The sequence below is a fragment of the Callithrix jacchus genome, chromosome 9 (assembly GCF_049354715.1).
Source record: "Callithrix jacchus isolate 240 chromosome 9, calJac240_pri, whole genome shotgun sequence".
NCBI lineage: Eukaryota > Metazoa > Chordata > Mammalia > Primates > Cebidae > Callithrix > Callithrix jacchus.
Window position 1 is genome coordinate 21,344,318 of NC_133510.1, and position 15,715 is coordinate 21,360,032.

General features: G+C 46.6%; 1 protein-coding gene across 1 annotated transcript; it reads left to right on the forward strand.

Moving 5' to 3' along the window:
* The first annotated feature begins 2,081 nt into the window (after positions 1-2,081).
* Positions 2,082-13,382, forward strand: C1S (complement C1s). The gene is made up of 12 exons (XM_002752275.7): positions 2,082-2,257; positions 3,348-3,513; positions 4,048-4,255; positions 4,461-4,638; positions 5,753-5,878; positions 6,901-7,100; positions 7,879-8,032; positions 8,561-8,676; positions 9,096-9,174; positions 10,022-10,150; positions 10,836-10,910; positions 12,210-13,382. Exons 2-12 carry the CDS (start codon positions 3,509-3,511, stop codon positions 13,004-13,006), a joined length of 2,067 nt encoding a protein of 688 aa, XP_002752321.3. The 5' UTR covers positions 2,082-2,257; positions 3,348-3,508; the 3' UTR covers positions 13,007-13,382.
* Positions 13,383-15,715: the final 2,333 nt, after the last annotated feature.

Here is a 15,715-nt window from a genome sequence, read left to right on the forward strand (position 1 = left end):
GGGGGGACCGATTTGAGTAATAAACTGCCATCCTTTCACTTGGCTAGCTGTGTTGTTAAACTCTTTCTCTGCTGCAATACCACAGTTTCAGTGAATTGGTTTTCTCTACACAGCAGGCAGGAGGAACCTTTTGGGTGATCACAAATTGGCCTGCTCCAGAGCTGCTGGGGGTAGGGGTGACACAGTTCTTGCGCCTGAGTCTTTTCTCTTGGTAGGTCGGCTCTGCTCCCAAGATTTATATGATGGGGACCTCCCCAAATGTGGCAAAGTGGTTTGAATGCTGGGCCACCAGGGGGGCAACAGATGGTTGCATGCACATCTGTGGTCTGCATGACACTGTTAGACATGGTGGACAATACCAAGATGAATTAGACCCAGCACCTACCTTCTGAGACCTTATGGGCTCATTATTCTTTTCCTTTTAACATGTACATTTATTTATTTATTTATTTATTTATATTATATTTTATTTTTTTGAGACAGAGTCTCACTCTGTCACCAGGTGCCTGGCTGGAGTGCAGTGGTGCAATCTTGGCTCACTGCAACCTCCACCTCCTGGGTTCAAGCAATTCTGCTGCCTCAGCCTCCCGAGTAGCTGGGACTACAGGCGCATGCCACCACGCCCAGCTACTTTTTGTATTTGTAGTAGAGACGGGATTTCACCATGTTGGCCAGGATGGTCTCGATCTCTTGACCTCGTGATCAGCCCGCCTTGGCCTCCTGAAGTGCTGGGATTATAAGCGTGAACCACTGCATCTGGCCCAACATGTACATTTATTAGGTACCATAGTGTGCAAAGCTTGTTCACTCTAATTGTTTCATTAGGTCCACATGACAGCCATGTACACTAGGCAGAACTGATATGATTTCTGTTTTATATTTGAAGAAACTAGATCTGTCAATAGTGAGCCAGGTAAAAAAAAATAAACTAGGAAGTTAGGGGATGAGACTAAGGCCTCACTGCTGCTGAGGAGCAGAGCTGGAACACGAGCCTGTCTTCTGACTCCAGGCCCAGTGCTGAGCCAACTAAAGGAGCATAAAGGGGACCTGAGATCAGGGAAGGCTCTGTGGAGTGGCACTGCCCCTCAGCCCCTTGTCTGCAATTCTAAACTCCAAAGAACTCTGAAGACAAAGTCTCTTTCTCTCTCTCTCTCTCTTTTTTTTTTTTTTTGGAATGGGACCTCATTCTGTTGCCCAGGCTGGAGTGCAGTGGTGCCCTCTGCAGCCTCCATCTCCCGGGCAAAAGTGATCCTCTTGCCTCAGCCTCCTGAGTAGCTGGGACTACAGGTGTGTGCCACAACACCTGGCTATTGTTTTTTGTTTGTTTGTTTCCAAGTTTGGCACTAAAACTCAGTTTGGCAGCAAAACCTAACCTGAACTTATGTAATCTGTAATTTTTAGTTATCCGCTTACTATAAGGTCAGTGTGTTTAGCTGCAGAAATCTTACTGTTTGTCAATAGGGGGTTATCCCGGTCCCTAAAGGGAGGGGGAGGAGGAGGTATTACCTAATATTGGACTACATAGCCTTAAAAAAATCTATACAATTTCAAAACACAGCTGGCCCCAAGGGTTATGGATGAGGGACTCTGGGTTGGGTCTGAAAGGGGGCTTGGTTGGGGGTTTTTTGCTGTTTGGAAGGGATGTTATGAAGATGAAGCCTCACACCATACCAGCTTGAGTCTATGTGTAAGTCATTATCAACCATGACATTTGCTTTAAAGCAGGGATGACTTGCATTTCTGATAACTACTTTCCCACCAATTCACAGTTGGAGGGTTGGACTTTCTGGGTTTGGTTTTTTCCCCCTAGTATCAATCCCCGCCTTTTCCCACAAATCACCTGACTTCCCCGAAAACTCAGAAACACACCCTTTGGCTGAAAAAAAGCATTAAGCAATCAGTGAAATTCCCCATTCCTCCTTTCACCCCTGGAGCCCGGATAGAGGCCTCTCAGGCCTGGGAGGAGGACGCTGCTCTTTTTTCAAAAGCAGAGGGAGCTCCAAGATCAAGGCTGAGTTATTCTTTCCCTGTGTCATGGTCTCCCAGCCCCCTCTGTTTAGATCAGGGAATTTCAGACATGCACACTTGGGTAGGGAATCTTATGAACACAACCGGGACAGGGAGGCCGGCTGGAGATTCCTGCAGAGGGAGCATCAAGGCCCTGTGCTGCTGTCCTTGGGGACCCGGAGGGGTTGCCCAGCATGCCCACTGGCAGGAGAGAGAGGACTGACCCACTTGCTCCTACCAGCTTCTGAAGGTAAAATCCTTACAAACAAAGAGCAGAGCTTTGATGGAGGAAAAAAGAAAGGCAGAAAACTTCACGTAGGAGAGCTTGGGGCAATGATAGAGGGCTGTCAAAGGCAGCATTAAAAAAGGCAGAATATAGACAGCCTATTTCTCTTAGGCTCACCCCATCCACCCCTACTTCATGCTCTTACCTACTACTATTTTCAGGGTTAAAACAATTTTAGCAAGACTCTATCAGCTTGAATTTTCAGTAATGGGGAGGGGGGAAACAAACCACAAACAAATTCTGGAAAATGAATGTAGGAAGTTTTTATGTTCCTTGTCATTTGGCTGTCCCTTTTCTCCTTCCCCATGCAACCCTGTCTTAACGGGGCAGCACTTCCTTCTCAGACCACTTGTCCCAAGGTCCTTGCCTTCCCCTAGTGAAAGAAGTTTCTGCCTCCATCCCTGGGCATTGGGAGCATCAGCAGAGATGCATGCAAGGATAAACAGCAGACAGGGCTGCTTGAGGAGGCAGGGTTAAAGAAGAGGGGCTGTAAGGGATCATGGTGAAAGAAGAGGGGCTGTAAGGAATCATGGTGAAAGAAGAGGGGCTGTAAGGGATCATGGTGAAAGAAGAGGGGCTGTAAGGGATCATGGTTAGAAGAGGGGCTTTAAGGGATCGTGGTCAAAGAAGAGGGGCTGTAAGGGATCATGGTTAAAGAAGAGGGGCTGTAAGGGATCATGGTCAAAGAAGAGGGGCTGTAAGGAATCATGGTTGAAGAAGAGGGGCTGTCCTAGATGGATGGTCACGATGCACTAAGACTCCTGAAACCTGGGTGGAAGTGGGAACATTGTTCTTGAGGGCAGGAGAGAGACTGATACTGTAGGGGTAGGGCTGGTGGAGGACAACAGAGGAAGAGGAATACTGGGAGAAAGTACTCAATTTCTTTGGAGAAAAATTAGGAGAAAGTCCAGAAAAGTAGCGAGGGAAGGATACAATTTTAGTTATAGTCTAGAAAGTCAGTTCAACTTGGACTAGGGAGGGTGTGAGGGGCCTAGTGCCATGCAATGATGTTGGTGATATAGCTCTGTTTAACCTGTGTGTTATCCCTATGAAGGTGACACTGAGCCCCAGGTGACGCTGCACCACCAAAGAAGGTGCCTGTGTTTGTCAGACAAATACAGCCAGGCCTGCCGCCCCTTAGGCTCCAAAGTCCAGAGGTGCAGAAAGCCAGGACCAAGAGACAGGTAGCTCACCAGGCTGGACAAATCGCCAGAGATGTGGTAAGTGATCAGGGGTCTCTAGAAATTACACAGGCTTCATTTCCTTTATCTTCTCAAGAAAAGGGCTCATGGGCCAGGCAATCCCAGCACTTTGGGAGGCTGAGGCAGGAGGATTGCTTGAGTTCAGGACTTTGAGACCAGGCTGGGCAACATAAAGAGACCCTGTCTCTCAAAAAAAAAAAAAAAAAAAAATTAGCCGGGTGTGGTGGGTGTTGACTGTGGTCCTAGCTACTCAAAAGGCTGAGGTGGTAGAATCACCTGAGTCCGGGAGGTTGACGCTGCAGTGAGCCGAGATTGCACCATTGCACTCCAGCCTGGATGACAGAGTGAGACCCTGTCGTCTCAGGGTCCTATTTGAAGCCTGGGTTTTGGTTTGACCTGGGTCTTTTCTTTTTTCCGACATAAGATTCTCCCCATAGCCTATTGACTGGGTCTCTTCTTCCCCGTTTCTTTTGCCTCTGACAAATGGAGTATTCTGTCCTATGCTACTGGTGCTTGGGTCACCTGCCAATCTATGCCCCCGTTTTTTTTCAGGTGCATTGTTCTGTTTTCCCTTTTGGCATGGGTTTATGCTGAGCCTACCATGTATGGGGAGATCCTGTCCCCTAACTATCCTCAGGGATACCCCAATGAGGTAGAGAAATCTTGGGACATAGAAGTTCCTGAAGGGCATGGGATTCACCTCTACTTCACCCATCTGGACATAGAGTTGTCAGAGAACTGTGCATATGACTCAGTGCAGGTATGTTATAAACATTAAGCATCGAGATGGAAGACTAGGGCTAAGGTAGTGGAATAAGGTTGTGGGAGGGAGTGCCACAGGCACTCAGTGAACTGGAGTCAGATAGTCCTTGGGGCAAAAATGTTCTACTCTCTCTGTCCTTTCCCTTGTCTCCATAGCAAAATATTACCCTTTCCTAGATTTTTCTTTTTGATTCTTCTCTTAGATAATGTCAGGAGGCATTGAAGAAGGGAGGCTCTGTGGACAGAGGACCAGTAGCAATCCCCACTCTCCAATTGTGGAAGAGTTCCAAGTCCCATACAACAAACTCCAGGTGATCTTTAGGTCAGACTTTTCCAATGAAGAGCGTTTTACGGGGTTTGCTGCATACTATGTTGCCACAGGTAAGGCTCACCCTTCTGCATGTGCCTTATTGACCCAGCTAAAAGATTAGAACGTGAGAAATCTACTGAGCAACACATCGAATGAGGATTCTGTTCATAACTCTTATAAAAAGTGTTAACTTGGCCTGGGTCCCTCCATAAATCACTTTTGTGAAATTCAAATGCATGATCATATCTTAGTGGTGATGATGACAATGGTAATAACACACATAATAAACAGTAATTTACTGAGAGCCACTATAAACGGTGTATATCAGGGATTTTTCCCCCTATTTTAACATAATCTTCCCTTCAACCCTTCAAGGTAGGTATTATTTCTTCCATATAAAAATAAAGAAAATAAGGACTAGGAAAGTTAATAACTTGCCAAGAATTACACAAGGAATATGTGGTATTTAAACCCATTCAATATGTGGCATTCAAGCCTGCAAATTCTGGGTACTTCTGTATCTCCAGGTTACGGTGAAGCTAGGACATCTCATAAAGCCAAACGATTGTTTAGATTTGATAGAAGTACCAACATCGTATAAAGCAATATGAATGAATATACTGATTCCTCCCTGCAGAAGGTATCGTCATGATGTTTACCTTGTAGAGTGTGGTCCCTGGAGCTAAAACGCTCTGTACATGAGAAAAGTCAAGGATCTCTGGCACTGCTCCCTAGGCTGGGCATGGTGGCTCATGCCTGCAATCCCAGCACTTTGGGAAGCTGAGGCTGGTGGATTACTTGAGGCCAAGAGTTCAAGACCAGCCTGGCCAACATGGTGAAACCCTGTCTCTACCAAAAATACAAAAAGTTAACCCGGCACGGTGGCATGTGCTTATGTTCCCAGCTCCTTGGGAGGTGGAGGCATGAGGCTTGCTTGAACCTGGGAGGTGGAGGTTGCAGTGAGATGAGATCACACCACTGCACTCCAGCCTGGGGTAGGACTCAACTCTGGAATTATATGTCAAGAGAGTAATATCGAATAAGACCAGCCTGGAATGTGATCCCTTGAGGGATCTTTAAGCAATAGGCCTTTCCTACTTTTTCTACCCTTATGGTTTTGGGTTTCACCTCATTCTCCCTTCTTGGTGTTTGTTCTTGACCTCCGCCTTTCTCTACTCTTTGTAGACATAAATGAATGCACAGATTTTGCAGATGTCCCTTGTAGCCACTTCTGCAACAACTTCATTGGTGGTTACTTCTGCTCCTGCCCCCCGGAATACTTCCTTCATGATGACATGAAGAATTGTGGAGGTGAGCTTGGCATCAAGAGTGCTGCATGTTCCCTGGGATTTGGAACCGCTGAGACCGCAGAAAGGGCTTTGTCCACCCTTCCAACTTCGATTAGGCCCAGCCTTCATTTGGCACTTATTCTTTTTTCTTAATTTTTAAATTTATTTATGTATGTATTATTTTTAAAAATTTTAATAGTTTTGTGGGTGCTGGTAGTTATATGGATGAGTTCTTTTTTTTTTTTTTTTTTTTGAGACGGAGTTTTGCTCTTGTTACCCAGGCTGGCGTGCAATGGTGCGATCTCGGCGCACCGCAACCTCCACTTCCTGAGTTCAAACAATTCTCCTGCCTCAGCCTCCTGAGTAGCCGGGACTACAGGCACGTGCCACCATGCCCGGCTAATTTTTTTTTGTACTTTTAGTAGAGACGGGGTTTCACCATGTTGACCAGGAAGGTGTCGATCTCTTGACCTCATGATCCACCCACCTCAGCCTCCCAAAGTGCTGGGATTACAGGCTTGAGCCACCGCACCCGGCCCGGATGAGTTCTTTAGTCAATTCTGAGATTGTAGTGCACCTGTTACCCGAGCAGTGTACACTATACCCAATGTGTAGTTTTTTATCCCTCACCCCCTTCCAACCTCCCCCTACACTGAGTCCCCAAAGTCCATTATATCACTGTATATTGGCATTTATTCTTAGTTACTCATAGCTGAGATGAAGCCACAAGAAGTAAGGAAGATAAGGCTACAGGATAAAGTTAGTTAATTGGAGAAGAGAGATAGATGGCTGTAATGAGTCGACTGGGGGCTGTTTATAACCAGGAAGAGCTCCATCCTAAGAAAAGTGATGGAAACCTAATAGGCATTGGGCATTTCTACTGATATGTATTGCGTGTGTAATTGCTCGGTCCCTCCAGTTAGGGCAGGGATCCCAGGTTAGTTTGAATGGAGGACTGTCAGTTTCTGAGAGAAGGAATCATAGAATAGGGTAGGAATTCTGCTTGACTCTATTTGATTCTCCCTTTCTCTTTTTCTCTCTTAGTTAATTGCAGTGGGGATGTATTCACTGCACTGATTGGGGAGATTGCAAGTCCCAATTATCCCAATCCATATCCAGAGAACTCAAGGTGTGATTACCAGATCCGGCTGGAGGAAGGGTTTCAAGTGGTGGTGACTGTACGGAGAGAAGATTTTGATGTGGAAGCAGCTGACTCGGAGGGAAACTGCCCTGACAGTTTAGTTGTGCGTGATGGTTGATTAATACCCACACCCTCAACTTACACAAAGAGATCTCTCTCTGAAGACTATAATTTTTCTTTCTTTTTTTTTTTGAGACAGGGTCTTGCTCTGTTGCTCAAGCTGGAGTGCAGTGGTGCAATCACAGCTCACTGTAGCCTTGACCTCTTGAGCTCAAGCAAGCCTCCCACTTCAGCCTCCTGAGTAGCCAGGACCACAGGCGTGCATCACCATACCAAGCTAATATTATTATTTATTTATTTATTTTTTTTGAGATGGAGTTTCACTCTTGTTACCCAGACTGGAGTGCAATGGCGCGATCTCGGCTCACTGCAACCTCCGCCTCCTGGGTTCAGGCAATTCTCCTGCCTCAGCCTCCTGAGTAACTGGGACTACAGGTGCGCACCACCATGCCCAGCTAATTTTTGTATTTTTAGTAGAGACAGGGTTTCACCATGTTGACCAGGATGGTCTCGATCTCTTGACCTCGTGATCCACCCGCCTCGGCCTCCCAAAGTGCTGGGATTATAGGTGTGAGCCACCGCACCCGGCCTATTATTAATTTTTTTTTACAGAGATAATGCTCCCACCTCCCCAAGTGCTGGGATTATAGGCATGAGCCACTGCACCCAGCCTGAAGACAATATCTTTCCTCCTGCACCTTATTTTCCTTCTTCTTATTTGATGTGACATTTAACACCTCTCTTATTTTTATCCCCCACTTCCCTCATTTTACCTCTTTCCTTTAGTTCTTTCCCTCTTCTGATTTCATCATTTTGTTCAGTTTGTTGCAGGAGATCAGCAATTTGGTCCTTACTGTGGTCACGGGTTCCCTGGGCCACTAAATATTGAAATTAAGAGTAATACTCTTGATATCATCTTCCAAACTGATCTAACAGGACAAGAAAAGGGCTGGAAACTTCGCTACCATGGAGATCGTGAGTAACCTAGAAGTGCCTCTTTGGCTGGTGATACCAATGTCCCCAGACAATGTGGGATCAAAGCAGGTAGACGGTCCAGGCACACAGGTACGCACCTGTGATCTCAGCTATTGGGGGAGGCTGAGGCAGGAGGATCTCTTGAGCCTAGGAAGTAGGAGTTTGAGTCCAGTCTGGGCAGCAAAGCAAAACCTTGTCTCTAAAACAAAACAAAGCAACAACAATAGTAATAATAAAGGATAGATTGTTGTTCTGATAGAATCCTGAGATACTTCACTTCCTCAGGAAAATCTAAACCAGTCAATGGTTGCTGTAAATGCCTCAACCTCTAGTAATCCTTTAACTAGACCTGAGAGTGCAGACAGCTTGGGGGTGGTTAGTTGGTAATGCCATCTGCTGTATTGGAATGTTAATCATCAGGATTGAGGACAACTGGACGATTTTAGAAAGTGAGAATGATGTAAATAGAATGAGAGTCCTCAACTATTTAGTAATTTTATTTCCTGTCCCAACTTCTGTTCTTTCAAGCAATCCCCTGTCCTAAAGAAGACACTCCCAATTCTGTTTGGGAGCCTGCGAAGGCAAAATATGTGTTTAGAGATGTGGTACAGATAACCTGTCTGGATGGGTTTGAAGTTGTGGAGGTAAAGTACCATCTTGGCTTCTCCCCAATCCCTGGCCCCAGATCAGGATTTGTACTGAAACTGTCCAGTGGTTTACCTAACATGTGTGTGATCAAGGTGTAACACCTTTTCTGTACACAAAACAGCTTAAGATCTGTAGTTCTCCCTTCTGAGTCATGGAGCTCCCTGGCCAGCTTGGCATTCTCTCTCTTCCCTCAGTCTTCCTGGGGAAGGGGAGCTGACACATACTGTTTTCATATGGGGCAAAGCTGTCCGTCAGCCTCATCTCCTGGGTTCTTTGGGTCAGTCTGCTAAGATGTTCCCAAGCTTCTTGTGGTGAGGACTCCTCATTGATCCCAAGCCAGAGATCAATTCCAGTTTTGATGTTGGTTTCCCATATTTCTATTCATAAATTACTGTTGATGTTTATTATTCTCCAGGGACGTGTTGGTGCAACATCTTACCATTCGACTTGTCAAAGCAATGGAAAGTGGAGTAATTCCAAACTGAAATGTCAACGTACGTGTCTCTACAAAGTGGAAGTCTTTCTTTTTCTCTCAGAGAGAATGGAAAGATCAACACATCAAAATTCAAATGCATGGTTTCCTCTTAGGCATGTGAGAGAGTGGGTTGAGTTTTTGAAGGGAAGCCAGTCACGGAGGCTTTTCTAGTCCCAGCCCCGGATCTGGTCCCAGGCCAACTAGACTGGTAGGTTTCTTTCCAAGAAAGGGGCTGTGAGATAGGTCGAGTCACCGGGCACAGTGGCTCATGCGTATAATCCCAGCACTTTGGGAGGCCGAGGCGGGTGGATCACGAGGTCAAGAGATCGAGAGCATCCTGGTCAACAAGGTGAAACCCCGTCTATACTAAAAATACAAAAATTAGCTGGGCCTGGTGGTGCGCGCCTGTAATCCCAGCTACTCGGGAGGCTGAGACAGGAGAATTGCTTGAACCCAGGAGATGGAGGTTGCGGTGAGCAGAGATCGCGCCATTGCACTCCAGTCTGGGTAACAACAGCGAAACTCCGTCTCAAAAAAAAAAAAAAAAAAAAAAAAAAAAAGAGATACGTCGAGTGAATAGCCCCATGTTGGGGCATTTGTTGCTTCCACTGTGGCCTTCGCCAGTCACTGAGAACAAGGCTCTTCCCTATGGCTTTTGTGGGGCCATCTGAATTGGTATCTCAGTGGGGCAGGGAGCTGAGTGATGCCATTTGGGGAGGATGGCCACAGAGAGTCTGGACTGGGGAGCTTCATCCCAAGTGTGTCTGTGGATTTGGGGTAGGGGAGCAGTGAGGATGAAACTGGCCCCATGACTCTTGTGTGGAGGTGGCTGTCCTGACCATCACTCTCCTTGCTTCGTCTGATAGCTGTGGACTGTGGCATTCCGGAACCCATTAAGAATGGGAAAGTCGAAGACCCGCGGAGCACTGTGTTTGGTTCGGTCACCCGCTACACTTGTGAGGAGCCGTATTACTACATGGAAAATGAAGGAGGTGGTAGGTTTCTTCTGACGGAGAAGAGAGAGAGAAAGAGTGAGAAGGTGTTGGAGGGTGAAGAGTGTAATTGGTCTGTGTCGGAGAGAGTTTGGAGGCAAATGAAGGCGATAGGACAGACGTTGTTCATCCACTTGGCTTCGTCCAAGGATACAGTTTCCATATGGGGCAGGGCACGTTCTGGGTAGCCTCATTCACTGGGAATCATAGAGGTCACCAACTCAGTTTCACAGCTGTAAACAGGAATTCCCCTGCAGCATCCATTTCATGGGATTACCCACCTTTTGACCAATTATTTTATGAAAAACCCACAGGAGCAATGCCTCCAGCTTCAAGCCACTGAGCTTCACTGACTGGCTTTCTTGATGCAGAGGTTTGGTCATGCTAGATGAAGGGCTGGATGAGACATTACAGGTTCTCTGCATTGCTTTCTATTTTATTTCCCTACTTTCCCCAAGGCCCTCTTTCCTTCTGCTTTGGAGATGTTCCATTTGTCTTCCCTGGCAGGCTAGAGGCCTGAGGGATTGTTTGGAGGAAGATACTTTTTTCTGGCTGATTTAATCTGATTTCCTACTCGAATCCCAGAGGAGCTGAGGCTCTGAAGGAATGAGGCAGAGTGTTGGGGGAGGGGAATGGAGGAGGGAAGATGTGGTGTTGAGTGCGGCCCGTGTTCCCCATGCTATTCCAGGGGAGTATCGCTGTGCTGGTAACGGGAGCTGGGTGAACGAGGTGCTGGGCACAGAGCTGCCGAAATGTGTTCCAGGTAAGGAAGTCTGAGGCTTGGGGAGAGATGATAGCCACAGGTGAATGGGAGTCACCTGTGATCCTCTTGGGAAAGGACCGAACAGTGATCTGCCAGAGTCCAGCTCAGTGAGGTGGCAGTAGCCCTGTGCCGTGGGCTGCCAGGGCCATAGGGAACCCCCTCAGCCACAGTGAAGCCAGGCCAACTGGAAGGAAATAGAAGCATCAGCCAGCGACAGTTGGTGTCTGGTATTGTAGATACAGCAAGAAGATACAGAACTGCTAAAAACAGGGCCTGAAAGCTGAGAGTGAGGAATCAACACTCAGAAACAAGACTAGTTAAATAGCCTAGTCATTATATTAAAGGTTTATACGGCAGCAAGATACAGAGGAATTAAAGGAACGAGGAAGGATCAGAGTTGGGTAGCAGAAGGCTGGGGCTAATCCAGTAGGATAATAACCATCCTGGGTGTTACCGAGAGCTAAAGACCAAGCTGATTTTTTGCGTTTATTGTCTCATTCGCGTCCTTGTAACAGCCCTGTGAGCTCGGTGTCATTGGTCTTATTTGACAGGTGAGTGGGTGGGGTGCAAGTTCACAGAGTTAGCAAGTGTTCGCCAGTCCTGGGCAGGCTTTGAGCCTAGGACTAAGTCCACAGCCCATTGTGCTTAACTTGGAGTCCGTCCAGGCTGTCTAGTAAGGGATTTAGGTAAGCAGCGTCACTTGAATTCAGTTATACTGGGCAATGGTGCTGGTCACTGGGAGTGAGAGGTCAAGGCCAAAGAAGGGACCCCTCTCTACTTCCTAGGCTGACCTGTGGGTTACTCGGAGGGACTCAGGTGCAACTAGGAACCTAGTAAAGAAGGTGATTAAAGTTTGATCTGGGCATCTGAAGAAGGCAGAAAGCTTGCCTCCTCCACCATCTGTGCGAGAACAGGGTTTCTAGCACTGGCTCTTGGTTGTGCACTGCCTCACGTGCCACGTCAGGAGGTGCAAGGGGGACCCTTGCCTTCAGTGGAGCTGTGAGTCACACTGTGGATAGTGTGAGGCACTAGTGCATCTGGGCTCAGTGATTCATACACTGCCTGCGTTTAACTCCGCTCTCCCACGAGCCTGCTTGTGACATCAGCAAAGTGGGATGTTTAGGGAAGTCTGGAGTGAGTCAGGTATTGAGATTGTTGACCAGACAGGGTTGGCGGTTGGCTATTTTGTACTAGGGGACCCTGCAACCTAGCAGGTAAGATTATTTGAGTGCTTGGAGGATTTGCAGGAAGCCAGCATCATTTCTTGCTCCTTCCCCATGTTATTTTATTCATTCCTAGTCTGTGGAGTCCCCAGTGAACCCTTTGCAGAAAAACAGAGGATAATTGGAGGATCCGATGCAGATATTAAAAACTTCCCCTGGCAAGTGTTCTTTACCAACCCATGGGCTGGTGGAGCTCTCATTGATGAGTACTGGGTGTTGACGGCTGCTCATGTCGTGGAGGGAAACCAGGAACCAACAATGTATGTTGGGTCCACCTCAGTGCAGACCTCACGGCTGGCAAAATCCCAGATGCTCACTCCTGAGCGTGTGTTTATTCATCCGGGATGGAAAATGCTGGAAGTCCCAGAAGCACGAACAAATTTTGATAATGATATCGCGCTGGTGCAGCTGAAAGACCCAGTGAAAATGGGACCCACCATCTCCCCCATCTGCCTACCAGGCACCTCTTCCGAATACAACCTCATGGATGGGGACCTGGGACTGATCTCAGGCTGGGGCCGAACAGAGAAGAGAGATCGCGCTGTTCGCCTCAAGGCAGCAAGATTACCTGTAGCTTCTTTAACAAAGTGCAAAGAAGTGAAAGTGGAAAATCCCAGGGCAGATGCAGGGGCCTATGTTTTCACTCCTAACATGATCTGTGCTGGAGGAGAGAGGGGCATGGACAGCTGTAAAGGGGACAGTGGTGGGGCCTTTGCTGTGCAGGATCCCAATGACAAGACCAAATTCTATGCAGCTGGCCTGGTGTCCTGGGGGCCCCAGTGTGGGACCTACGGGCTCTACACACACGTAAAGAACTATGTTGACTGGATAAAGAAGACTATGCAGGAAAATAGCACCCCCAGTAAGGACTAACGCAGACCCATCCCACCAGCTTCTCCAAGGAGGGTGACCAATGCATTGCCTCCTGTTCCTTATGCTATTCTCACTATTTCATCATGACTGAAGGAAGACATGAGAGAATGATTTAAATAAAACTTGATTGTTGAGACACTTGGCTGGAGAGAGTTTGATCATAGAATTATGTTGGTCATTCATTCGTGGTCTGACTCCTTGGGGTCTTTTCCCGAGTACCTATTGTAGATAACACTGTGGGTGGGGCACTCCTGTCTTGCACTGTTCCACAGGATACCTTAATTCTTTGTTTTCTCTTTACCTGTTCAAAATTCTGTTTACTTTGTCATTCTCAGTGTCCACTGTCTATGTACAATAAAGCATGTTTATAAGCAAATTTTGGTTGATTTATGTCATTCCACACCAAAACCTCAGAATTATAGAAGGGGAGTGGGATGAGAAGGCTGTTGTCACTGAAATTGGGCATCTAGCAACTAATATTTGATTGTCATGAAAACAGGAAATTCAGCTTTTCTTCTCTCTTCCAACTGAGATTTACTGAATATTGTGGATTAGTATGAACATCGCCAGTACGAGGCACCATAGTCTGCTTTTGAAAGTCATTAATACTTACCTGACAAAAAAAAAAGTAAGAAAAAATAAGAAAAAAAGAAACTTATTAAATCTCATTAGGTGCATAGCTCACACCTGTAATCCCAACACTTTGGGAGGCTGGGGTGAGAGGATTGCTTGAGCCCCGGGGTTTAAGGCCAGCGTAAGCAACATAGGGAGATCCTGTCTCTACAAAAAATAAAAAATATAAAAATTAGCTAGGCAGGGTGGTGCATGCCTTGGTCCCAGCTACTCAGGAGACTAAGGTGGAAGGATCGCTTGAGCCCAGGGCAAGGCTGCCGTGAGCTGTGGTGATGCCACAGTACTCCAGTGTGGGCAAGCAGAGTGAGGAACTGTCTCAAACAAAACAAAACAAAGCAAAGCATTCCCACCTCGTCCAGAAGTCCACGTACAATACTTTAAGTTGGTTGTTGAAGATCTTCTTTAAATTGTTTCAATATGTCAACTGAAAGTTAATTTTTCTTTAATGCTTGTTTATATAATGCAATATTATGACAAAAAAGAAAAACTAAAGAAATTCAGCATGCTCTTGTCTGCTTTCCTGGTGGTTTTGATCAATTTGTGACAATGTCTTCATTAGATTGAACTCTGTACCAAGATGACACAGCAGAAAATCCTGGTGAGGATGGACCCCAAAACTCTCCCTTCTGTTTTCTGGGGGAAGGAGAAGAAAATATTCCTCCTCCCCAAAGAATGATTAGTGATGAGAAATGACTACAGGATACAGACTTAGCATTTTAATAGCATTTTAAAAAGTGAAGACAGGAGAACTAAACTATCCTAGGACAGCGGTTGCTCTAACAAAGCGTCTTAGGAAAGCAGAGAGCTGAGAATAAGAGCTGAGGGGGATACTGACCTGTCTGATGTGACACATGGCTCTCAGGAGGGCAGTTTTTACCAGAAGCCAAAAAGGTTTGTTTGTGTCCATCAAGAATGAACTTTGATCTTCCATAGACCACGGTTCAACGTTTGACCTTAGCCTGGAGGGTAAACAGGGTCAGGAAACCAGCAGAACTCTAATTGAAGGGCCTGAAGAATTGAAGGGAGTTACAACAGGGAGTGCCTGGAAGGATTATATCGTCAACCAAGCCGCATAAAGCCACGGTGTCACTCCTGAACTGTATACCTCACAGCCACCTCCCCTTACTTCCTGTCACTGCAGGGGCAATGGAATTGACAGTGTGTCCTGGGTGAGAGTGTTTGGGTGAGAGAAGGAGGATTCTTCTAGAGACAAAAAGGCGTTGGAGAAATATTAAGATTTAGAAACATGATCTATGATACAGATATTTTTCTTTTTTTATACTTGGGGTAATAGCAAAAAATTAACCTGGAATCTGACAAGTAACAGAAAAAGGAAGTTCATCCCTCTCAGAGAGAATCGCCCACCTATTTGGGCTCTGCCCTCACCGATGGGCTGAGGTTTTGGTGAAGAATTTCCCTCTTTGCTGCCGCCTGCTACAGCATGACGGGTATGGGTTTTGCATCGTTGACTGTACTGTGAGGTCATTACTCTGGGTGAGTGGCAGGGAGAAGATCTAAATGAATCATCATCAGAGACTTCAGAGCTGGGAGGAGCTCATCACCAGGTTCTAGAGGGGCTAGAAAATCATTCATTGTGCGGTGGCTCACGCCTATAATCCCAGCACTTTGGGAGGCTGAGGTGGGTGGATTATGAGGTCAAGAGATCGAGACCATCCTGGTCAACAAGGTGAAACCCTGTCTCTACTAAAAATACAAAAAATTAGCGGGGCGTGGTGGTTCGTGCCTGTAGTCCCAGCTACTCGGGAGGCTGAGGCAGGAGAATTGCTTGAACCCAGGAGGCGGAGGTTGTGGTGAGCCGAGATTGTGCCATTGCATTCCAGCCTGGGTAACAAGAGCGAAACTCCGTCTCAAAAAAAAAAAAAAAAAGAAAGAAAATCATTAATTGTGTTAAAGGGTATCCATCATAGTACCTATAGGGTCCAGCCCTCCAGGGCTCTGTGAGCCCCTCCCTGCTGGTGTGGAAATGAGAAACTGTAGAAATAAAAGACACAAGACACAGAGATAGAGAAAAGAGAGTTTGGGTCCAGGGGTCCACTGCTACCCAAATTGCAGAGA